Genomic DNA, 24,949 nt, shown 5'->3' on the forward strand with positions numbered 1-24,949 from the left:
TGTATCATATAAGCAGGGGCAGAAGGCGTGGCTGTGAGTGACGGAGCACCGGGTACACAGGAAGGAGATTGCGGCTCTATGTAATTCAGCGGCGCTCGCTCCTCTTCTTCCCTCGGAGACAGCAGGGATAATCCAACACTGGTGGCAAAGGTAAGACTGCAGATGGGCACTGAACAGGCTGCATTTTGGTAACTTTATAGGCTGCAGATGGGCACTAAGCAGGCTGCAGAGGGCCACAGATCAGGCTGCACTAAAGCTGAAGATGAGCACTAACCATTATTTTGCTTCAAAGTGATTAAAAAAACAAAAACATTTTTCCTGAAACTTCCCTCTTAAATTGGGGTGCGTGTTATACGCCGGCGCGTGTTATACACCGATAAATACGGTAGCTACTTTTGAGATTCACTCTGCCCTGCCAGTGAGCACGGCCGGGTCCATGACCTCACTCTTCTCAAATGCAGATAAAGAAACAGAGCTTGGGCAAAGACTGACCCCAGCTTATAATTAGCAAGCTCTCTGTGTTACATCAACAACTCTGTGTAATGCAGTAGAAGTTGCCTGTCTTGAAGTGCTGTCCTTCCAAAGTTGGCCCCACAGTACAGGGGAGTACAGGAGGCCAATGTAAAGACAGACTGAGGTACCTTCTAAAAATGTTAAAGGATTGGTCTTTCAATATAACTTGCTTAAATTCTATTATATCTGTCTAGGATTCTGCTTTACATTGCAGAGTAGTGACAGACCCCAGCAAGCTTGTCAGTTTATAGATTTGATTATTTTCATGGACACAAAGAAGGAGTGAGCTTACTTTGAAAGAAAAATCAATCACACAGCAAAACACCTGCATGAGAAACCACAGATGGAAGCTTATCAAGCTAAAAACAAGGTTTGTGAGCGGTGGTGCAGAACCCTAGTTAGCCAAAGCAACTGGTGGACAGCAGGAGAGGTCTGGTGGGGTGGGGGGAGAATACCACTTCTTACGGATCACAAATGAGGGTCGGTACTTGTAAGGCATGAGGAGACCCTTCAGCTCAAAACATACTTCTACAATAGAGAAGCTCTTTGGGTGGTATGGACCCACTATTCTGTTGTTTAAGGCAATGGTTCCCAACCCTGTCCTCAAGTACCCCTAACAAGCCATGTTTTGGGAATTTCTCTTTTGCCATTGACCGATTTAAAGCACCTGTGCAAGATAAAGATTCATCCCCATTAAGAACGTCTGCTGATGACGAAACGCGTCAGACGGCGTACACTGACGTCACCGCGCTCAACAGAAGGAGAAGGGCTCCTTTAGTGATGGCTGGCATTTGTTTTATACGCTTTAAAACACTACTTGTTTGCAAGTACGTTTCTTTTTAGCTTTTAATAAATTTTTACGGAATCACACTATGGTCCGTTTCTTTCCATCCCTTTTTACCGAGGACCTTTTTCTATGAGCAAGTGAGCTTACCTTTGGATATCTGCCCATTAGATTCCCTATCAGTCCGTGGATGAAGTTTATATCTATATGCTTATGAATCTGGTTGTTCCGGTAAGCGGCTTTGTTGGGGGGTACTTGAGGACAAGGTTGAGAACCACTTGTCTGAGAGAATCACTGCCTTAATGCCTCTGCTGGGTGATAAAGGGATGAACCACAGGCGGATTGTCCTTTTTCTCCATATTTACCCATTACTGTAATCAATGAACTAGTGCTGTGCTTCTTTGGGACACTACTTTGATTGCAATACCAAAATCAGCCAGTCCAGTTGCAGACTGGCAGCTTACAGCGGGGGTTTCTTACAGATTTAAACTGCTTTGTGCAAGAATCCCTTTAAAGGCTGGCGTCTTGATGAAAAAGTTTTCCCGGCGGATAAGGACCCCCCTATACTGCGCAGGCGTCAACTGAGCCTCCGAAAATAGCCGAACATGTATAGCTGACAGCCTAGATAGCACCTGCGCACACCATGGTGGTGCTACACTTCCGACATCCAGGCTCATTCCTTACCATCCCCGTGGACATGGAGCATGTTAAAAAAAGAGCCAAGCGAGGACGTGAGGCCGACTAGCCACTTACAGCGAGGTCCACGTCGCCCTGGACCTGTTGCAATAACCATTTACATCAACATTGCAAAAGCACCCGCCCCTTGCAGAGTAGCACTAGCATTGCGCAGGAGCCGTATAGAGCTGACTCTTAGCTCTACACGTTCGGCTATTTTCGGAGCTCAGTCCACGCTTGTGCAGTACAGGGGGGTCCTTATCCGCCGGGGGGAACTTATTCGGCAGAACACCGGCTCCAGCCAAAAGTTTGCTTTCAGTAGTGCAAGGAACAGAATCTCCGGCAGGTTTTTAACACTGTGTTCGCACTGTGGTTACTTGCCCTTACTTCCTGTCCAAGTGACTGATGTCATAACAGGAAGTGAGGCAAAACCACAACAAAGACACATAGCTTTGAAACTTGACACACATTAACCCTTTCCCTAACTGAAGTGGACCTGAACCTTAAAAGTAAAAAATGTTTTATCCTATAGGAACATCTAGAAATGTTGTGCCCAAGCAACACCCTGAAAAAAAAAAAAATCTACCCTTTGTCTTGAATTCCTCCAGGTAAGCAAGTGTGCCTAGAGACTCATAGCTGTATATCTGTTGTGGGAGAACATCTAAGGCACTCCTGCCTCTGACTGCTAGACTCACCAGATTCAAAGTAAGATATGGTGTGGACACTACTGTGCTGTTCATTGTTCTCCTTGCTGGAGAGGAAGCTGTACCTGAAGACCTGATCATTACATCACCAGTTATCAAGGGGACAGCTCAGACATGAGGAAGCAAAGCCCTGCTCCTCTACCAAGCCAGGAATGGGGAAAAGATCAGATGCAAAGGGGCCACAAGCAACACTGGTTACTAGTCCTTTGCGCTCTGCTTGGGATTTTTGGACATAGCTTCCAAGGTACAGGTCCACATTGTTTCATCAAAACTAAACACAGAAGGTAACATTTTAGCTGGAGCTAGACTGAAGAAACATAAATAGCTGTAAAGCAAAATGAAGGACTCTCATTAAATATGGTAATGTCAGTCACTATATATAAAGCGTGTGGCTAGTGTTAAGAATAGTGAAGTGACATCTTCAGTTTCTGCAGTGTGTAAATCCTTTGAAAGAGGGGGGGGGGGGGGTGTAATATATTTCTGCTGTAACCTACCTCCCACTGGCTGCAAAATACCCAATTAAACTATAGCATAGCCTGCAAGGTGCTTGTTTTGTAGTGGCATTTAACCGCATGGAAGGGAAAAAGTGAAACCTATACCAAACACTGCTGATCGGTTACACCTTGGTTGCCAACCAGGGCCCAGTTTAAAAACCATGCCGCTAAACAGTCCAGTCGTGTTCACTTCCTGGTTCGAAGGCGCTTTGATTTCCTAGGACAGTCCGCAACTTCAGCTGCTTTCTTCCTTTTTTGCGGGGAGTCCTCCCGCGGGCTCGTTCCAGGGTTGCCTACAGCCCTATCCACGACCTCGCGCAGTTTGTGCTCCAGTTCAGCAAGTCGCACGTTCTGCTCTCCTATGATTTGGGTCTGTTCTAGCAGTTTCTGGTCCTGGTCTTGTAGCTGTTTCTGCTGCTCCTGTACCTTGGTGCGTAGCTCAGACAACTCCCGCCTGAGGACCGTCATACCAGCTCCGTTGGATTTAACCTGCTGTGCCAGTTTTGTCACCTCCTGTCTTGAGGGATTTTGCTTGGAGAGCAGCTGAATCGTGCTCAGTGTCGTAGAGGGGCCTGGAACTGCAGAAGTTACAGAAAACAGATGTTAATTGGTTATGAGGAATTATCAATCTCCTACCAATAAAACTTCACCTAATTAACGCACCGGTAGTTGGAAATGGTTTTATTTCTATGGGTCTCCTCAGCTGGAAGATTTAAGGAAGGAATCATTCTATATAACAGCTCCTGTTACCCTGGAGGTAAGGCTGGTCATACATTATATATATATTTCTTTTATTCGATTTCCTTTAGATTTATCTTCAGCTATGTTTAGCAAGGGCCTGTCTGATAGAGCTGCACAATTAATCGTTAATAAATAGTGATCTTGATTCAACCCCGACATCTCCAAAGCCGATTCTTTCATATGGAGAGACTCATCTGCTCACTCAGCTGTCAAAAGAAAATATCTGGGCAGTCTGCCAAGTTTTTAACAGGAAACATTGTAACCAATGCTTTCTTCTTCTGTGTGTCTAAAGAAATCTAGGCAGTCTGCCAAGTTTTTAACATGAAACATTGTAACCAACTTCTGTCTTCGATCAAACTTCTGTGTGTAAATGCAGATAGTTTAACCACTAGTCCAAATCTTTTTCCGACGCTTGTTTCTTAGGCCCCTTTCACACGGTCGGACCGTTCAGGTCCGCCTGTCAGTTTGGATGGCGAACCTGAACGTCCTCTCCATGCATGCCTACGGAGCGTCGGATGTCAGCGGAGACATGTAAGATGACGTGCAGAGTTGCCAATATTAAACAGAAATTAGCCTGTAGTCCTGGAAAAAAATATTCCGCATCAGAAAAAAGGCATTTTTTAATTATGAACAGTTTGGAGTAATTTAGATGGGACACATTTTGCCCTACCTCCTGCATCAAGTCATACAACCTTAGCATTAAAATAGACAAAGCTGAAAGGGGTTGTAAAGGTATAATTTTTTTTTCCCTAAATAGCTTCCTTTACCTTAGTGCAGTCCTCCTTCACTTACCTCATCCTTCCATTTTGCTTTCAAATGTTTTTATTTCTTCTGAGAAATCCTCACTTCCTGTTCTTTTGTCTGTAACTCCACACAGTAATGCGAGGCTTTCTCCCTGGTGTGGAGTGTCGTGCTGGCCCCCTCCCTTGAACTACAGGAGAATCAGGACACTATGTTGCAGATAGAGAAAGGAGCTGTGTGTTAGTGGGCGTCCTGACTCTCCTGTAATCCAAGGGAGGGGGCGAGCACGACACTCCACACCAGGGAGAAAGCCTTGCATTACTGTGTGGAGTTACAGACAGAAGAACAGGAAGTGAGGATTTCTCAGAAGAAATAAGGACATTTAAAAGCAAAAATCGAAGGATAAGGTAAGTGAAGGAGGACTGCACTAAGGTAAAGAAAGCTATTTAGGGAAAAAAAGAAAAAAAAAATTACCTTTACAACCCCTTGAACTCCAGGCAAACTAAAAAAAAAAAAAAAAAAAAGGGGCAGATGAAATTGCAGGAGCCGGCATCATCAGATGTTTTTTTACCTTAATGCATAGATTGCCTTAAAAGCGGGGGTTCACCCTAATTTTTTTTAGAATGGCGAGTTTTTAGAATGACAATTGGGTGTTGTTTTTTTAAAATTGTTGCCGTACATACCGTTTTATAGATATATGTTCACTGCAGCTTCCGGATATAATCTGCGGGACTGGGCGTTCCTAATTGATTGACATTGCTTCCGACCGTCACATACAGCGCGTCACAAGTTGCCGAGTAGCCGAACGACGCTGCGCAGGCGCCTTGAGCCGACTCGCAGTCCGGCTTCTTTCGGCAACTCGTGACGCGCTGTATGCGACGGTCGGAAGCATGTCAATCAATTAGGAACGCCCAGTCATATATATATATATATATATATATATATATATATATATATATATATATATATATATATATATATATATATATATATATATATATATATATATATATATATATATATATATATATATATATATATATATATAAATAATCGGCATGTACGGCAACAATTAAAAAAAAAAAAACACCCGATTGTCATTCTAAAAACTTGCCTGAATGTAATGTTAAAAAAAATTTTTTGGGCGAACCCCCGCTTTAAGTTCTCCCAGTAGTCCCTATGTTTTCTTGATATGACCTTACCTGAGCTGGTTCTAGGTGTTCTGGACCTACCTTGAGTTGATGTACTTTTGACTGTTTTATGACACTTTCACTGCATCAGAGCTGCCCTACTACAGTATTTTTACGAATATATACACAGTTTGTTAACCCTTGTCGGTCGTTAAAAAAAAAGGGGAAGGAAGAATTTGGATTCGCTATTTCAAAAAAATAAATAAAATAAAAAAACAAACAAAAAAAAAAAAAAAAGAACCCACCCTCAATGGCTGATGGCTGTCAAACCAGGGTGGACCCTCTGCCCCATTAAAACCCAAATTCCTCTCTCTGCTATTCAATCACAAAAAGACACAGTACCTGGAGGAGAGCCCATAAGTCGACCTGAAACTTCAGAACCCGGCAACTTCTTTTTAAGTATGGGAACTATCTTCTCGTCAAAATATTCCATTGCCATTGACGAAATATCCCGCAATTCCTGCAGAACCTCGTGAGCCCTCTGAGGGGATCTCGTAGAATTGACATACCGCAGCACACTGTATATTTCATCGATAACCTGAAAGGAGAACATACATCATTAGCGATGATTAGAGTTCCACGTTTTCTGCTGGTATAATGTGAGCAGACTGGCTAGTATGACATAAGAAATGCTAGAACTGACCTCTACTTAGTTGCCACTGCAGTGCAAGGACTCATACACACTGCATCAGAGGACATGGCTTTAAGCTTGCAGTACTGGACTCGTCCTCTAAACGACCATTAAAAAATAAACCAATGGCTCAGTGACAAAACTGACAGGTAGTCACAAATCTTTGTGTTGACTCCTGCTGTTTATTATATGCTTTTGGGCCCCAGCATCAGGAGCAGCATTTGGCAGAGGTGAGTGAGCCCTCTTTTGCCTCCTAAGTGTACACTTAAGCAGAGACTTACTAAAGCTGGAGTGTGCAAGATCTTGTGCAGCTCAGCACAGGAACCAATTAGCTTCCAGGTTGTTTTGCCAAAGCTTAATTGAACAAACTGAAGTTAGAAGCTGATTGGCTGCACCAGATTCCAGAGTACACCAATTTTAGTAAATCTATCTCTTAGGCTTTGGACAAATAGGGGGAGATTTACTAAAACTGGAGAGCGCAAAATCTGATGAAGCTGTGCATGGTAGCCAGTGTCTACCTTAGCCCAGGTTCACACTGGGTACGATTTGCGAAATATGTGAAATCGCATCTCAAATCGGCGGCATTTGCCGGCAATGACACCGTCCTAATCAGTGCGACGCCGCATCTGTGGCGCTGCACCAATTTCAAAAAGTAGTTCCTGTACTACTTTTTGCGAAACCTGCACAGATGTCTCTTAAATCGCGGCTGAAATCGGGACTGTCAGCGGGAGTAAAATCGTGCGAGTTCAGCTGAACTCGCACGGCTTCACTCCCGCAGCCCAGTGTGAACCAGGGCTGAAGCTTGTTCAATTAAGCTTTGCCGAGAAAAATCTGGAAGCCAATTGGTTTCTATGCCGAGCTGCACCAGATTTTGCACTCCAGTTTTAGTAAATCAACTCCTTAAAATATACCTAAAAGACTAAACTTTTTTTCCCTTTTAGTTTTGGATAGAGTAAAGAGGTTGTCTGTGCCCCCCACTGAGATTCACCCTCTATTTCTCACGTTTACCGTTATCGAAAGTAAAGTAAAAAGCTTTGGCCCTACTTCTCTTTTAAAGGGACCTGTAGTGAGTAAAATACAGCATGCGGTTTAAAATGCCAAATTTCCGAACTGCAAGAAATATTGCAATGAAAATAAGAAGCACTGACCACATATGGTTATTAGAAACAATTTTTCCTTCAGGATAGCAATCGTAGCTTAAAGCGGATGTGCCACGGGAAAAATATATTAAAAGCCAGCAGCTACAAATACTGCAGCTGCTGACTTTTAATATAAGGACACTTACCTGTCCTGGAGTCCAGCGGTGATCGCAGCAGATGACGAGCCGATCGCTCGTCACCCTGCTGCTCCCCCCTCCATCCTCGGTGAGGGAACCAGGAAGTGAAGCGCTCCGGCTTCACTGCCCGGTTCCCTACGGCGCATGCGCGAGTCGCGCTGCGCCCGCCGATTGGCTCCCGCTGTGTGCTGGGAGCCGAGTGTTCCCAGCATACAACGGGGGGACGGACGGGAAGGAAGGAAAAAACCCGTCCTTTGCCCGTATCGTAGGGCCGGAAGTGGGTTCAGACACCTGTCTGTAGACAGGTATCTGCACCCCCCTCCCCCCTGAAAGGTGTCAAATGTGACACCGGAGGGGGGAGGGTTCCGATCAGCGGGACTCCACTTTAGAGTGGAGATCCGCTTTAACAAGCTGTGCTTCAAGAGTGACACCTAGTGGTCATTAAAGTAAACAGCTAGTTATTACTAAAATACTGTCAAATTGACAGGAGGCGCCACCTGCTGTTCACAGTGAAGAGCCAGATGTGTTTGATAAACTCCTTGATCATATTGTTTCAGAGAAGAGTGATCATCTCATTTTGTTTCACCGCTATGAACACACCAATTAAAAGAACACTAAAGGCAAAATTGTTTTTGTTTAAAAATAACAAACATGTTATACTTACCTCCGCTGTGCAGCTCGTTTTGCACAGAATGGCCCCGTTCCGTGTCTTCTGGGGTCCCTCAGCGGCTGTCTCGGCTCCTCCTCGCAAAAGCTTTCCACGTTCATGCGAGCTCCCTCGCATGGTGGAAAGCTTTTGCGAGCGCGCTCCCGTGATACAGCGGAAGCCATAGCCGCCGACTATCACTCGGCCCCGCTCCCCGGCCCGCAGCGTCATCCGCTGTGATTGACAGCAGCGCCAGCCAATGACTGCGCTGCTTTCAATCCGCCCAGCCTAGCCAATCAACGGCCATGCTGGGAACCGGATAGGAAGACGAGAACGCGCACAAGACTTTCGAGTGGAGAGGCAAGTAAAACCCACAGGAAGATGTGCCCATTGCTGGGCCTTTTAAATGAACAACGACAAGCAAGTCATCATAACACTGTTTACCTTAAAGCAGCTTAATCACTATATATAAATAAATAAAATAAAAAAGCCTGCACAGGAAAGGCTTAAAACTGAACTCAGGCCGTACCTTAAAGTGTAAGTCCACCCTAAAACAAAAACCCCTGCATCTACAGACATCCACAATCTAACACCAACCTATCTAACCCTGTAAAGAAGAAAAAGAGATTTTTAATACAGCTTACCTGTAAAATCTTTTTCTTGGAGTACATCACGGGACACAGAGCGGCATTCATTACTATATGGGTTATATGGAGTACCTTCAGGTGTAGACACTGGCAATCTCAAACAGGAAATGCCCCTCCCTATATAACCCCCTCCCATAGGAGGAGTACCTCAGTTTTGTAGCAAGCAGTATGCCTCCCAAAATGGTCCTCAAAAAAGAGGGGTGGGAGCTCTGTGTCCCGTGATGTACTCCAAGAAAAAGATTTTACAGGTAAGCTGTATTAAAAATCTCTTTTTCTTTATCGTACATCACGGGACACAGAGCGGCATTCATTACTATATGGGATGTCCCAAAGCAATGCTTACAATGAGGGGAGGGAGAACATCTCCAAGACAAAAGGATTTAATTTAGAGATATACTCAAATCATAATAAATCCAACTTAGTTGAGAAAAATAATTTTAAATTTTAAATTTAACTCAAAAAAGAGGAGCCCCCGGAATCCGAGGGTCTCAAACTGCAGCCTGCAGCACTGCCTGCCCGAAGGCAGTATCAGTATTCCTTCTTACGTCCAACTTGTAGAATTTTGTAAACGTGTGGACAGAAGACCGGGTTGCCGCCTTGCAAACTTGAGCCATAGAGATCTGGTGGTGTGCTGCCCAGGAGGCGCCCATGGCTCTAGTAGAATGAGCCTTTAATGATACTGGAGGAGGCAACCCTTTCAAGCCGTAGGCCTGAGTGATTAATTGCTTAATCCACCTAGAAATGGTGGACTTTGCAGCTGCCTGCCCCTTCTTGGGCCCCTCCGGTAGAATGAACAGCACATCTGTTTTCCGGATCTTCTTTGTAGCTTTAAGATAGGCCTTCATGGCCCTGACAATATCCAAGGTATGCAGCAACCCTTCCTTTCTGGAAGTAGGTTTAGGGAAGAAGGATGGTAATACCAAATCCTGGTTTAAATGAAAACTGGATATGACCTTCGGTAGGAAGGAAGGATGAGGGCGGAGAACGACCCTGTCCTTATGAAAAACAAGATATGGTTCCTTACAGGATAAGGCCGCTAGCTCCGAAACTCTTCTTGCGGAAACTATGGCAACCAAAAATACTAACTTCCTTGTCAGTAGAACCAAAGGAATTTCAGCCAACGGCTCAAACGGTTGTTTCTGTAAACTTGACAGAACAAGATTTAAATCCCACGGACAAAGCGGGGATTTAACTGGAGGTCTAATACGTAAGACCCCTTGAAGGAAGGTCTTAACCAGCGAGTGGGTGGCCAGCGGCCGCTGAAACCACACTGACAGAGCAGAAATCTGTCCTTTGATTGTGCTTAATGCCAATCCTTTATCCACTCCTAGCTGGAGAAAACTTAATACTCTATCGATGGTAAATTTGCGAGAAAAGCCATCGCTTGGACTCACACCAGCCTACATAGGCCTTCCAGACCCTGTAATAAATCACCCTAGAGACCGGTTTCCTGGCTCTGATTAGGGTAGAGACTACTTTCTGAGACAGACCTCTACCCCTGAGAATCAGGGATTCAGCTTCCAGGCCGTCAAATTTAGATGCCGTAAGGCAGGGTGGAGGATCGGACCTTGCGATAGCAGGTCTGGCCGTAGAGGAAGAGTCCAAGGGTCTCCCACTACCATCTTTAGGATGAGTGAGTACCATGCCCTTCTGGGCCATGCTGGAGCTACCAGGATGACTGGTATGTGTTCCACCCGGATCCTGCGCAGCAGGCGGGGTAGTAACTGGAGCGGGGGAAACGCATAAAGAAGTTTGAACTGATGCCAAGGGCAAACCAACGCATCGGTTCCGCAGGCCATCGGATCCCTTGAGCGGGATATGAACCTGTCTAGTTTCTTGTTGAGTCTCGATGCCATGATATCCACGTCCGGCACTCCCCATCTTTGGCAGAGTGCTTGAAAGACTTGTGGATGCAGAGACCATTCCCCCGGCCATAGAGTCTGGCGGCTTAAGAAGTCAGCCTGAAAGTTGTCCACTCCTGGAATGAATATTGCCGATATGCAGGGCACATGCGCCTCTGCCCATAGGAGAATCAAGCTCACCTCTCTCTGAGCGGCTTGACTCCTGGTTCCCCCTTGGTGATTTATGTATGCCACGGCCGTGGCATTGTCTGATTGAATTCTCACCGGGAACCCCTGCAATTTTGACGTCCAAGCCCTGAGGGCTAGTCGAGCAGCTCTGAGCTCCAAGATGTTGATGGGCAACTGCTTCTCTGGCTTTGCCCAAGTACCTTGGCGAGTGCAACCATCCAAAATTGCTCCCCAGCCCGTCAGGCTGGCGTCTGTGGTCACTATCTTCCAAGCCACTGGGCTGAAAGACTTCCCCTTCAGTAGATTCTGAGGGTCTAACCACCAACACAGACTTTGTCGGACTCTTGATAAGAGCGGCAACGGGATATCCAAGGCCTGTGGCCTTCTGCTCCATGCTGACAGGATGGCTGCCTGTAGGATGCGAGTGTGGCTCTGGGCGTATGGTACCGCCTCGAACGTGGCCACCATCTTGCCTAGTAACCTCATACATAGGCGAATAGTCGGTTCTTTCTTGCTTAGAACCAGTAGGATTAATTCCTTGATGGCTTTTACCTTCCTCAGAGGTAGGAACACTCCTTGTTGTTCTGTGTCTAATCTCATGCCGAGATATTCCAACTGCCTTGTGGGCTGGAAAGCTGACTTTTCTCGATTTAGGACCCAGCCGAACCTCTCGAGGTATTGGACCGTGAGGGCCACTGCTCGCTCCAAGCCGGGAGACGAGTGGTCTATGACTAGGAGGTCGTCCAGGTATGCTAGGATCGTGACCCCTTGGATCCTTAGCTTGGCTAGGATCGGAGCTAGGACCTTCGTGAACACCCGGGGGGCCGTAGCCAACCCGAAGGGAAGCGCCACGAATTGGAAGTGACGCGAAGCCACCATGAAGCGTAGATATCTTTGATGTGGCTGATAAATTGGAACATGAAGGTAGGCATCCTTTATGTCTATGGACGCCATGAAGTCGTCCTTCTGGAGTGTGGCAGCTGCTGACCGCACGGATTCCATCCGAAATGAGCGGATCTTTAGATATGCATTTACCATCTTTAGGTCCAAAATTGGCCTGACATCTCCATTGGGGATGATGAATAGGTTGGAGTAGAAACCCAGCCCCTGTTTCAGGACTGGCCGGAATCCGAGGCGGATCGTTTGGAATCCTCGACTCCTGGAAATGAGGAGGAGGAAACCTTAGGAAATCTAATTTGTAGCCTGTGGCCACGGAAGACCGTACCCACTCGTCGGGAATGCTGGCTTCCCAAATCTCTGAAAAGAGTCGCAGCCTTCCCCCCACCTTCGTGGGTGGGGGCGCCCCTTCATAAGGTTGGCTTGGGGGCTGGTTTTGCTGGTTTGCGAAACCACTGCCTTTTGCCTCTAACAGCCTGTCCTTGTGATTTGCTGTTGAAGCCGAAGTTTGCTTTTGCAGGAGGCCGTCGATACTGCTTGGCATTAGAGGGCCCCTGCCCAGGGGAATACTGTCGTTTAAACGCAGGCCCCTGAACCTTCTTCTTAGTTGGCAAGAGAGTACTCTTGCCGTTTGAAATGGTCTGAATGTATTTATCTAGGTCTTCTCCGAAGAGTCGTCCTCCATGGAAGGGGAACCCTACCAGGAGCTTCTTGCATGGGGGCTCAGCCTCCCAGCTTTTTAACCATAAGAGTCTTCTCATATGGATAAGGGATAACGATAAACGTGACGCTTGCTGGATAGAATCCTTGATTGCGTCTACCGTAAAACATATGGCCTTAGGGACATCCGAAAATTCTTCTGCCTGCTGGGCAGGAATAAGTTTAAGCATCTGCTTAAATTGATCCGATAATGCTTGAGCGACCCCAATCGCAGCCACAGCTGGCTGTACTACTGCCCCTGCAGTAGTGAAGGAGTTCTTAAGTAGTGCTTCCAAGCGCTTATCAACTGGATCCTTGAACACCTGTATGTTTTCTACAGGGCATGTTAACGATTTGTTAACACATGAGATGGCTGCGTCCACTGCAGGAGTAGCCCATCTTTTGGAAAAATTTTCTTCCATAGGATATAGGACAGAGAACTTCTTAGGTGGTAAGAAGATCTTATCTGGCTTGTTCCAATCTTGGAACAAAACTCCCTCTAATAGAGGATGGATCGGAAACACAGCATTGCTTTGAGGCGCCCTCAGTGAGCCCAAAGCTGAAACCGTCGATACCTGGAGATCTGGTACTGGCAAGTTGAATGCCCTATGGACCAAGTCCGACAATCCTTGAATCCACCAGCTCTCCCTCAGGGAGACTGCCCCAGACTCCTCTGTATCCGGATCTTCGATCCCTGAACCTACTTGGTCCTTGTCCAAGAGGTCGTCCAATTCCCCTGAGGAAAGGACCTCCTCTTCTGAGGGTCCGCGCTCGGGCGACGGAGATCTATTCCGCTTACTGCCCCGCATAGCTGCGGCTATCATTTTACCCATGCTTTTCTGCATCTCTTTTAAAGAGGTGAGTAATACCTCCTCGTGACCATCTTAGGGTTGGACTGACCCGCGTCAGCTCCAGCCCCAGATCCCGATGGCCCCAAGGCTCCCTGTGGGGAAAGCAGCGGCATAGCATTGTCCGAGACCTCAGACTCTCTGGGGGAATCCCCACCTCTTGTACCCTTGTTTTTTGATGCCATGGTACAATACCGAGGTACACCTGCTACTTATTGGTACCTGGGACTTATAAATAGTTAAATGCCCAAACACCTGTTTGGGGGATAAAAAATGCTTCCTCTCCCCTAGATGACACTTTTTTTTTTTTTTTTTTTTTTTTTTTCAAAAAAAAATCTTTTTTTTTTTTTTTTTTTTTTTCAAATCTAGGAAAGAAAAAACATTCTGTCCCCCTGAGTAGTATTGCAAGAAAAACTATGAGATGGAAAAGAAACAGCCTATTCCTAGGCTTGAAAACAGTCTTTCTGAAGACTGCAATATTCTTTCTGGCCACTGTGTGTCCTCGGCGCCCCGTGCTTGCCGTTCTGGTCTTTCCTCCTCAGTTCCAAAGTATTGAATGAGCTATATGGAACAAACAAGGAAGGGCCGCCCCTTCCTTAAGCCACTGACCCGCCCTTCCCCCCCAGCAATCTCAAACAGGAAATGCCCCTCCCGACAGGGGGGGGGTGGGGTTGGGAGGAAGGGACCTCTCTGCTCCAGCAAACTGCAGCCTGGAACCATGAGGAGGTGGGCGTTTTGCCTGCTTTGCAGGCCGTGAGGAGGAAGACTGAATGGAGCATCGCCTGGAGGCTTGCAGGTAAGCACAGCTCTCTGACACACACATATACTTTTATATCACAGGCCCCACTCAATGCTTTTCCAACACTACAAGGGAGGTCACATCTTATGGGGAATAATACATATAGAGCCATCCTATCTTTATGATATGTGACTAGTTTGCCAGATGCAGTGCATAACTTTAGGCATGTCCCCTGTGACCCCCCAGAAAAAACCTGCTAAGAACCAAGTTCCGCAAGTTTTCCCCTCACTTACCTGCTCCATGCCGCAGGACTTTGCCAAGCAAGAGGCCCAATCTTCCCCCATCTCGGTGGGGATGTCTAGACCTTCAGGCCCTGGGTTCCTATGAAGGATCCACTGTCCTGGGCCCATATAGCACTCTGGCAACAGAAACATTAGGCACCCAAAGGTTTCTAAGTTCTGGGCCCAGGGTCCAGCTCTCTAAAAAGAAAAGCATTATGGGCTATACCCCAAGGGTTTGGGGTCCGGTTACTGACCACTTTAGCGCTGAGGCTTTTTTGGACAGAACCGGTTAGCTCACCTAATCCCAAGGATGTGGAGGCAAGCTAAACCATGACTAACACCTAAGACACTGGCGGAAAAACTGAGGTACTCCTCCTATGGGAGGGGGTTATATAGGGAGGGGCATTTCCTGTTTGAGATTGCCAGTGTCTACACCTGAAGGTACTCCATATAACCCATATAGTAATGAATGCCGCTCTGTGTCCCGTGATGTACGATAAAGAAAATCGGTCTATACACCCTATTTTGAAGCAGATACAATCTCCAGCGGTGGAAGCTCTGCAGAGGACATGGTTGTGAAATTAATAGGGAGTGATGTCACCCAGAAAAGTTACTAAGGGAATGCGGATCGCCTTGGGGGCACTCGAAAAGGAGGAGCCAGGAGCACCACCAGGGGAGCCCAGAAGAGCAGGATCAGGGCCCCTCTGTGGAAACCCACAGAGGAGGCAAGCATGACATGTTTGTTATTTTAAAAAAAAAAAAAAAAAAACCTTTACAACCCCTTTAACTCAGACCCTGCAACTTTCATGAGTGGCCCCACTCAGAATTGCAAAGCCTTTCCTCCTGCACATCCAAGGCCCCATTCATTCCAGTGGGACAGCAGTGCTCACGATGTCCTCAGAATCAGCCGATTGTGGCTAAAAGCCAATTTAAGAGCTAGTAGGGAACATGCAGGGAAATACGCATTTGCAGCACAGCGATGTCTTCACTGACATTTTTATAAGATACGGTTTAGGTTTGCAATGGCATGTGGTAAACAAAATGGAATTATATCCTTTCTAAATATCAAAACTGAACTCACAAAAATACAAGTCATTTGGCAAATCCCATATTTGCATTTTAGCTCTTTACCTGCAGTTCAGCTTTAAAGTGTTACTAAACCCAAAACTCTGCATTCACTATACAGCGAGGGAAAAAGTATTTGACCCCCCTGGCAATTTTGTACATTTGCCCACTGACAAAAATATCAGTCTATAATTTAATGGTAGGTTTATTTTAACAGTGAGAGACAGAACAAATATCTAGAAAAATGCATAAAAAAAAAAAAAAAAAAAAAAAAAAAAACTTATAAATTGATTTGCATTTTAATGAGTGAAATAAATATTTGATCCCTTCACAAAAGGTGACTTGGTACTTGATGGCAAAACCCTTGTTGGCAATCACAGAGATCAGACGTTTTTTGTAGTTGGTCTCCATGTTTACACACATCTCAGGAGGGATTTTGTCCCACTCCTTTTTGTAGATCTTCTCCAAGTCATTAAAGGGATTGTAAAGTCTCTTTTTTCCCTTAAAAATAACAAACATGTTATACTTACCTGCTCTGCTGCAGTGGATTTGCACAGAACAGCCCCGATCTTCCTCTTTTCGGGTCCCTTTTTTTGTGATTCTGACCCCTCCCTCTTGTTCAAGACCCCAACAGCAAGCAGCTTGCTATGGGGGCACCCAAGTCGATTGACAAATCCCTGTGTCCATTCAGACAGAGCCGTGACCCAGCCACGCCCCGTCCCCCTTCTGCATATACAGACTGATTTTATTGTTGTGGGTTTAGTAACACTTTAATTCCTTAGGGCAGTTTTGAGCACTATGGACAGCTGTACTATTCACTTCATATTCATCTGTGGATTTCTGCAATAAAAAAGCCAAATAACTCATTTTTGTTCTACAAAATTGTAGAATTTGACTGTCTTGCAAACAAAACAGTTGTAATGTGTTTATACAGAAATTGATTTATATAGCCAACTCCTCACCTTTCCAGGAATAAAACAACAAAGATTAGAGTCCACATATTTCATAAACGTCATGTTGAGTAAAGAAAGCCTAGTTTCAACCGCAGCCAGGATGTCAGCATGGCGTGCCAGTGAGTGATTCCGCCTCTCCGATTCCCTCCTGTGCAAAAGGTTACATGGTACAATCAGACGTAAATACGCAAGACTGAGGGGATCAATAGAATGGTCAAGGTGCCTTTTAGAGGTGCACAATTAATCGTAAGAAAATCGCGATCTTTATTCACCCCCCTGCGATCTCCAGGCTGGATGACCCGCGATTTTCGGGTGTGGCCATAGAAAGTCCCCAGCTTCGGCCTAGCTCTGGAGTGGCGGCCATCTTGGTACACCTGACGGCCGCTGTCTCGTCATCAAGTGACGTTTCGTCACTGCCATCTTGCTTCACCCCACACTCCTGCACAGTAATGAGTGAGAAGGGGGCAAGCGGACATCTCGTTACACCCAACAGGTATTTTCAACACAAAACGGAGCTTATGTGGTTAAAGTATATGTAAATCTGACAAACTGTTTACATGTTACAAGTTTAAAGGCCGCAGCAAACCTTACATGCTTGCTAATGTGACAGCACACCTGATTTTCACATTTAACTAAATGTGAAAATCAGAGGGGTGTTCTTTCACATGAACAACCATGTAAGGTCAGGAAGTTTGCTGCGGCTTTTAAAATTTAACATGTAAACAGTCAGTCAGATTTATATAAACTGTATTTAACCACATAAGCTTCGTTTTGTGTTGAAAATAACTTTAAAATAAATAAAATTGAGAATCGTGATCTTCATTCTATACAAAAGAATCGCGATTCTCATTTTTCACAGAATCGTGCAGCTCTATTGCCTTTACAGTTGAACTCCAGGTAGATACAAGATGACAAATTTGCCGCTCTGTAAAGATTCATTCTTTATAAAGAAAGCAGCGTAATTACCTGAATTTGACTTTGTATCACCATCTTGTAATCCCTGTATGGCAGAGTATAGGAGGGAGAAGCAGTACAAGAGGGCCTTCAGTTCATGTATGACATGAAGCATGCTGATCGAAGGAGAAAGCAGAATGAGATGAGCCCATCACCGTGCTGCTTCTCCCTTCACTGTCCAGTCCTAGTTGGTTAAATGATACTGGCCATGACTGAAGGTGAAAGACTAAGGACATCTAGTGGTGGAAAAGGAATACTACAGAGGACAGATTGAACAACAGTACAGTAAAGCAGAAACTAGTACTTTTTTTTTTCTATTCATTACAATATTCGGGAGTTAGTTACCTCCAAATAATATTTCAGATTTTATTAAAAAAAAATTCCCTCCCCCCAACATACACAGACATATACAAAAAACAAACAAAAAAAAAACACACACACACACACACACACACACACACACACACACACACCATATAGGAAGTCAAAAACAGCCACAAAATACACAAGAAGAAAAAATAAAACAAAACAAACACACCACCATTACAACAAAGCTCTAACCCTCAGAGGTACAGTGGGTAAAAATTAAATGCATTAAGGTGAAAAAACATCCGACGGTAGCGCCCCCCCCCCGAACTGCTTTTTTACTTGCCTCACCCCTCGAAAGTCCCGCGCGCGTCCCTGTGATCCTCTTCGGTTCCCAGCCTGGCCGTTGATTGGCTAGGCTGGACGGATTGATAGCAGAGCAGCCATTGGCTGGCGCTGCTGTCAATCACATCCGATGACGCGGCGCGCCGGACCATGCGATACATTCGGCGGCTATGCCTGCCGCTGTATCACGGGAGCGCGCCCGCAAAAGCTTTCCACCATGCAAGCTCGCTCGCATGAAGGTGGAAAGCTCTTGCGAGGAGGAGCCGAGACAGCCACCGAGGGACCCCAGAAGACAGGGTTCGGGGACACTCTGTGCAAAACGAGCTGCACAGTTGAGGCAAGTATAACATGTTTGTTATTTTACAAAACTTTAGTGTTCCTTAAAGATATAGGCCACAACCTGGTGACAGTTCTTTTCATTTCAGCAGACGGCCGGCTTTCTCATGAAACCAGACCGAGAGGCTCCCGAAGTGGCAGGAGCCACCACCACCCCCCGCTTCTTGGGCCTTTAGTTACAGACATTTCACCCAAATAACAATCCGACAGTGCGGCCGTCTGCTCCCATAGGTGATCAAAGAGTTAAACACGCATTGATAGACTATGGCCTAGGAGGACCGGAGCGACGTCATGATGTCACTTCCGGTCCAGGCTGGAAGATAACAAAAATTAAAGCAAAAGGATTAAAACGATTTTTTTTGAAAGGTAAAAGAGATTTGGGGTCTTTTTGACGCCAGATGTCTCCATAAAGAGGACCCGTCATCTTTATTTCTATTACAAGGGATGTTTACTTTCCTTGTAGTAGTAATAAAAGTGATAAAAAAAAAAAAAAAAAAGTAAGCGCCTCCATCCCTCCGTGCTTGCGCACAAAAGCGAACACGTACGCACGCCTGCATATGTAAATGGTATTTGAACCACACATGCGGTACCGCCGCGAACGTTAGAGCGAGAGCATCAATTCTGGCACTAGACCTCCTCTGTAAAGCTAAGCAGGTATCCTGTAAAAGGCGTTTAAATCGTTGTCTATGGAGATATCCGTCGTTTGTCGCCATTCCACGAGTGTGCGCAATTATAAAGCATGACATGTTAGGTATCCATTTACTCGGCGTAACATCTCACACATTATACAGAAAGAAAAAAAAAAAAGTTGTGGTAACTATTGTGTGTTTTTTCCAAAACAAATTGCGTTTGCAAAAACGCTTTGCAAATACCATGCAACATAAAAAACTCCAACGGTCGCCATTTTATTTCCTAGGGTTTCTAAAAACATGCTTATTGTTTGGGGGTTAAAAGTAATTTTCTAGCAAAAAAATAGGATTTTTATAACAGCTTACCTGTAAAATCCTTTTCTTGGAGTACATCACGGGACACAGAGCTGCATAGCCATTACATGTGGGTTATAGAGTCTACCTTCAGGTGATGGACACTGGTGTAATGAATTAAACAGGAAGTTCCCTCCCTATATAACCCCTCCCCTACTGGGGAGTACCTCAGTTTTTGTAGCAAAGCAATAAGTGTCCCAATATCCCCAAACAAGAGGGGTGGGAGCTCTGTGTCCCGTGATGTACTCCAAGAAAAGGATTTTACAGGTAAGCTGTTATAAAAATCCTATTTTCTTTATCGTACATCACGGGACACAGAGCTGCATAGCCATTACATGTGGGATGTCCCAAAGCAATGCTTACTGAGGGGAGGGAGACACCAACAACGCAGACCGCCATCAGACGTGAGGACCTATAATGCTGCCTGCAGCATACTGCGCCAAAAAGCTGCATCCTCTTGCCGTCTTATGTTCACCTGATAGGAGTTAGTGAACGTAAGCACAGATGACCAAGTTGCTGCCTTGAAAATCTGCGTCATAAAGGCTTGGAAATGCATTGCGCATAAAGCGCTTACCATCCTGGTAGGGAGCACCCCCACAAAAAAAACAGGGGGAATCCTACTCTAACCACAAGCCTGAATAATAACCTGATGAATCAACCTTAAAAACAGTTGATTTTAGACGCTGCCTGCCCTTTCCTGGGGCCTCCTGGTAGCGCAACAACATCAGTTTTCCGTATCCGAGCAGCCGCTTCAGATAGGCCTAGACCCTTCTTACTCCAACGAGAGAGAGAGTGTAACCATTTTAATAGCTGACCTGAACACTGCCTGCCCATCTAGGGTCTTCTGGCAGCCCAATAAAAACGTCAGCTTTCTATATCTGAAACCTTCAGATAGGTATTTAACTGCTCTCATCTCAATTGAGAGAAAAGCAATAACCTTTCCTTCCGTGAAACAAGGTTTTGAAAAAAGGGAAGGTAAGAATATCTAGATTCAAATGAATACTAGATCCTTCTAGTAAATAAGGTTGGGTGAGGATGAAAATCACTCTACTTGTAAGAATAATTGAGTATGGCTCTATACCAAGAAAGTTGCCAATACTGAAACTCTCTTGGAGGCTACCACAACCAAGAACACCAATTCCTTGTTAAAGGATGAAGAGAAATATGGTGCATCGGCCCAAGGAGCTGACCCTGTAAGCCGACAAAACTAGAGCCAATCCTCCGAGCACAAGGGCGACCCAACTGCTGGACTTATGCACGTTACCCCTTGTATAACAGCCCGGACCAAAGAGTGTGAAGCAAGCGACCTTTGGAAGCAAGGCCGAGATCGGATCCTTGATGTAACTTAAGGCTAGCTCCGTCTCCTTTCCAAATGTAGGAAGGCAGGAATTTTACCTTTGACAAACTTCCACGGATGCCACCATCTGGTTTCACACCAGGAACATGGGCCTTCCAGACCATAGGATATCTGGTCCTGGAGGCCAGCTCTCTTGTATGAATCAAGGGAATTGCCGCTGATTCTGAAAGCCCCGATCCTCGAGAATGTGGGCTATAATAGCCAGACCATTAATTCACCTGTTGCAAGGCAGGATGTAATACCCCCTGCAAAGTAGGCCTGGACAAGATGTAAGGGACTGTGGGTCCTCTACTACCACCCTTACTGTTCCTGCACCGAGAGGTCGTCAGGGTTATGCCGGATTAATCAGGCCAGCTTCCGTTCTCCTCTAATGTTGCATAGAAGCCACAAAAGTCGCGGCACTGGGGGGAGAGACACAACCAGTGACAACTGGTCCCCCCCGGATTACAAACACATCTGCCCCGCATGCGGGTTGATCCTTTATCCTTGACCCCAAGCTGTTCAATCTCTTGTTGAGCCTGGACGCCAATACATCTTATGTACAGGGTACTATTTCTGTGACATTTGGTCAGGAAAACAGTCGGGGTGTAGAGGTCATTCTCCCGGAGACACTTGTTGACGGCTCCAGCGAATCGTCTGCCAATTCTGCATTTCATGAAATGACGAATGCCAATAGGCAAGGCACAAGCTCCTCCTTGGTAAATTAAGTAAATCACTAGTATGGCATAGTCTGATTGTACTCTGACAGAACCAACCTGCCACCTGAACGTTCAGGCCCCTAAGCCAGATGCTCCATCGGTAGCTCTAGCTGACAGATAAGGCTCCCTTGGAGCTTGACTACTTCCCCTGGGCCATGGTCTCTTCCTGACCTGGCAAACCCTTTTAGTTAAGAATCACCAAGAGGAATTCCAGCATATCTCTGGGACCGGGTTCTTTGGATAATGCTAGGTCAAGATCCACTCTTTCTAGGCCGACAAAATACTGTTTATAACAGCCCTGAATAAAAGTTAGTATAGGGAACTGTCTTGAATGAAGCCAGCATCTTCCCTAGTGCCTTAATCAAAAGGCCAAAAGTAAGGAACTGTTCCTTGCCGTGACCACATAGACCAGTTTTCTTATAGCGATGGTCTTGTCGGAGGCAAAAAAACTCTCCTTTTTGGACTGTGCCAAACATACCCAGCTTCTTGTCAAATGAAAGAATGTATCTTTAGAGTTCCAGATACTTGACCATGCTGGACACCCTTAGGTCCAGCCATGCTACTGACTGACCCATCAGCAGGAGTTTGCTTCGGTATGTCATTACTGCTATACCCTGGGCCTACAGACCTGCTAGAGGCGGGCCCTAGCACCCTGACAACCCAGGCACGGAGGCTAACCCAAAAGGGCAAGACCACCAACTGGAGATAGTGCTGTTCCCCTGCGAAACGCAGACAACCTCTGCAGACCCAAGTAAATAAACACATATGCAACTGGCTCCCCATGTGTGTATGTGGCAAGTGTTAAAGCCATATGCCTCAATGGAAGTGTGTGTACATGGCAGCGTGTGTTCCTGGAAGCATGAATTCATATAAATATGTTTTAAGCAAAACATGCATATAGCATGTGTGCTCTGGAACAAGCATCTTGCAAGCAAGCATGCGCTATAAACGTGTTATGCAACAATGTGCAACATGAACCCATGCAGACACGTATTTCTATGCAAACACAAGGAATCCTGTATTGCTTAATTAGGCCGACATGTGCAACTTTAAAGTAATCATGCATCCTTATGTGATACAGCATCTTCCATGCGATCAACATCTTATGCATTTTAAGCACTACTGTGCGGACAAGAACCCTTGTGTGACCAAGGACTCTTGTGTGACCAAGCACCCCTGTGCGATCCAGCATCCTTATGCACTCAAGTGTCTTAATGCGACTTTAGGCATTTCTGTGAAACAAGCCTCTCTATGTGATCAAGTATCCTTGGGTAATCCAGGACGCTGTTGATCCGACAACCATGTGTGATCCAGCTTCTTTTTGCATTCAAGCATCTTTAAGCGATCTTTAGGCATTCTTGTAGAAACAAGCCTCTCTGTGCGACCAAAATATCCTCGAGTAATCAAGGACTTGGGTGATCGGGTAATCATGTGCGATTCAGCATTTTTATGCCTTCAAGCCTCTTTATGCGATTCTAGGCATTTCTGTGGAAACAAGCCTCTTTGTGTGACCAAATATCCTTGGGGAATCAAGGACTTGGGTGATCAAGTAATCATGTGTGATTCCAGCATTTTTATGCATACAAGCATCTTTATGCGATCTTAGGCACTTCTGTGGAAACAAGCCTCTCTGTGTGACCAAATATCCTTGGGTAATCCAGGACGCGGATGATCAGGTAACCATGTGTGATGCAGCATCTTTTTTGCATCCAAGCAACTTTATGCGATTTTAGGCATTTCTGTGGAAACAAACCACTTCTGTGTGACCAAACATCCTTGGGTAATCAAGGATTTGGGTGATCAGGTAACCATGTGTGATCCAGCATTTTTATACATACAAACGTCTTTATGCGATTTTAGGCCTTTCTGTGGAAACAAGTCTCTCTGTGTGACCCAATATCCTTGGGTAATCCAGGACTTGAGTGATCAGGTAACTAGCATCTTTATGCACTCAAGCATTTCTATGCAACTCTAACAAACATGCAACACCATACAGACAGAAACATGTATCCTTATGCGATCCACAATAAAACATGCTCTGTTACTTGTTTTTATCCCACATGCATTCCAAACTCATGTATCTTATGCAACATGCGGATTGGTAAAGAGGAAGTTATCCTCTGTAGATGTGCGTTTCCTCAATTAAGAGACATTAGCAATGTGTACCAGCAACTGTGCATCCCTCAGATGTGCATTTGGTTAGCCTGAAGCCGACACCAGGCTGAGGACCATATGGAGGTCTTACTAGCCACCTATAGGAAAACCTCTCTTTACACTCTAAGGAGAAGATAGAGGCTTTGGCCAAGTAGGCAAAAAGAAGTTATATGCATCATGAATCTCTGAAAAGACTGCAGGTGCAATCAGAACCTGTAGATTTTTGATAGCTTCTCCTCATTAGGCTGCAGCTCCTGTCTCCTGTCCTCTGACAGTGAACCTTCATCCCCAGCTCTTCTAATCCCTTTGTTTAAGGATTAAAGCAGGAAAAGGGACACACCCTGCTTTTTTTTTTTTTGCTTCTTGTGAGGATGCTGCGAACATAGCAGTTAACCTCTTGTAGAACAACAAATGTGATGCAAAAAACAAAACACATGCAGAGTGGCTGCAATGTTGGGGGAGGCTGCATTGATTGCCTGACAGGTCTGATGGCTCAATCTGTGAGCTGTCTCTACAGGGGAGAATAAGGGGCCACCAGGTTCAGGTGGCGATTCCTTTTTATATTCCTACCCCTGACCTTATTCAATGGGGAGACCAAAGTCCTAAGCTAAAAGCAGAGGAGCTTAACCCAGGTGCATCAACAGCTGAACTTAGTCTGGCAGCAACAATGCCTGCTAATCTGCACAGCTAGATGCGGAGTAGGCGTCTTAGATGAATCTGTATCCAACTCACACAAGGTGCTTGCGTTTGTGTCCCCCTAGCTTTACAGAGCTCTGACGTCTGGGCCTTTTTGAAGAGCCCTCTCTGCGACTGCACTGAGCCGGTGAGCATGTGCGACATGGTAGAGCCTGAAGCTGAGGAAGTGGGACGCACAACAGACCAGCTAACACTTAAGCTTCCGTCTTTGGAAAGCATGGTAAGCGAAAACATCAGGCATGTCTTTTACTGCCCATAGTAGTGGAAAAACAGATAAGACTTGCAGCTACTCATGGAAGACAATGCTTTGCATAGGATTAAGGGCATTTTTTTTTTTTTTTTTTATGTACCAGCCCCTTCAAGGGGAGATATATGGGTACTACAGCCATCCTGTCTGAACAGACATAGTGGCCCAGGCTACATGCCGGCTAGGGGAGGTATATGGGTGCCCTGAGCCATCCCGTCCCAGAAGACATCGTGGTTTACATTGCCCATGCATAAAAACATAATATAGGCGAGACCCATAGTCCCCTACAGAAGACCTACTGTCGAACCAAGTCCCGTAG

The 24,949-nt window shown here is 45.6% G+C and overlaps 1 protein-coding gene across 1 annotated transcript in view; it reads right to left on the reverse strand.

Moving 5' to 3' along the window:
- Window positions 1-2,768: 2,768 nt before the first annotated feature.
- FBXO28 (F-box protein 28) overlaps window positions 2,769-24,949 on the reverse strand; it is a 38,091-nt gene continuing 15,910 nt past the window's right edge. The window contains exons 3-5 of the mRNA XM_040351389.1: window positions 16,564-16,702; window positions 6,185-6,380; window positions 2,769-3,748 (exon numbers count right to left, since the gene is read on the reverse strand). Coding sequence (XP_040207323.1) covers window positions 3,357-3,748; window positions 6,185-6,380; window positions 16,564-16,702 — 727 coding nt within the window. The 3' untranslated portion in view covers window positions 2,769-3,356. The remainder of the gene's footprint in view (window positions 3,749-6,184; window positions 6,381-16,563; window positions 16,703-24,949) is intronic.

This window comes from Rana temporaria, chromosome 4 (assembly GCF_905171775.1).
Source record: "Rana temporaria chromosome 4, aRanTem1.1, whole genome shotgun sequence".
Lineage (NCBI taxonomy): Eukaryota > Metazoa > Chordata > Amphibia > Anura > Ranidae > Rana > Rana temporaria.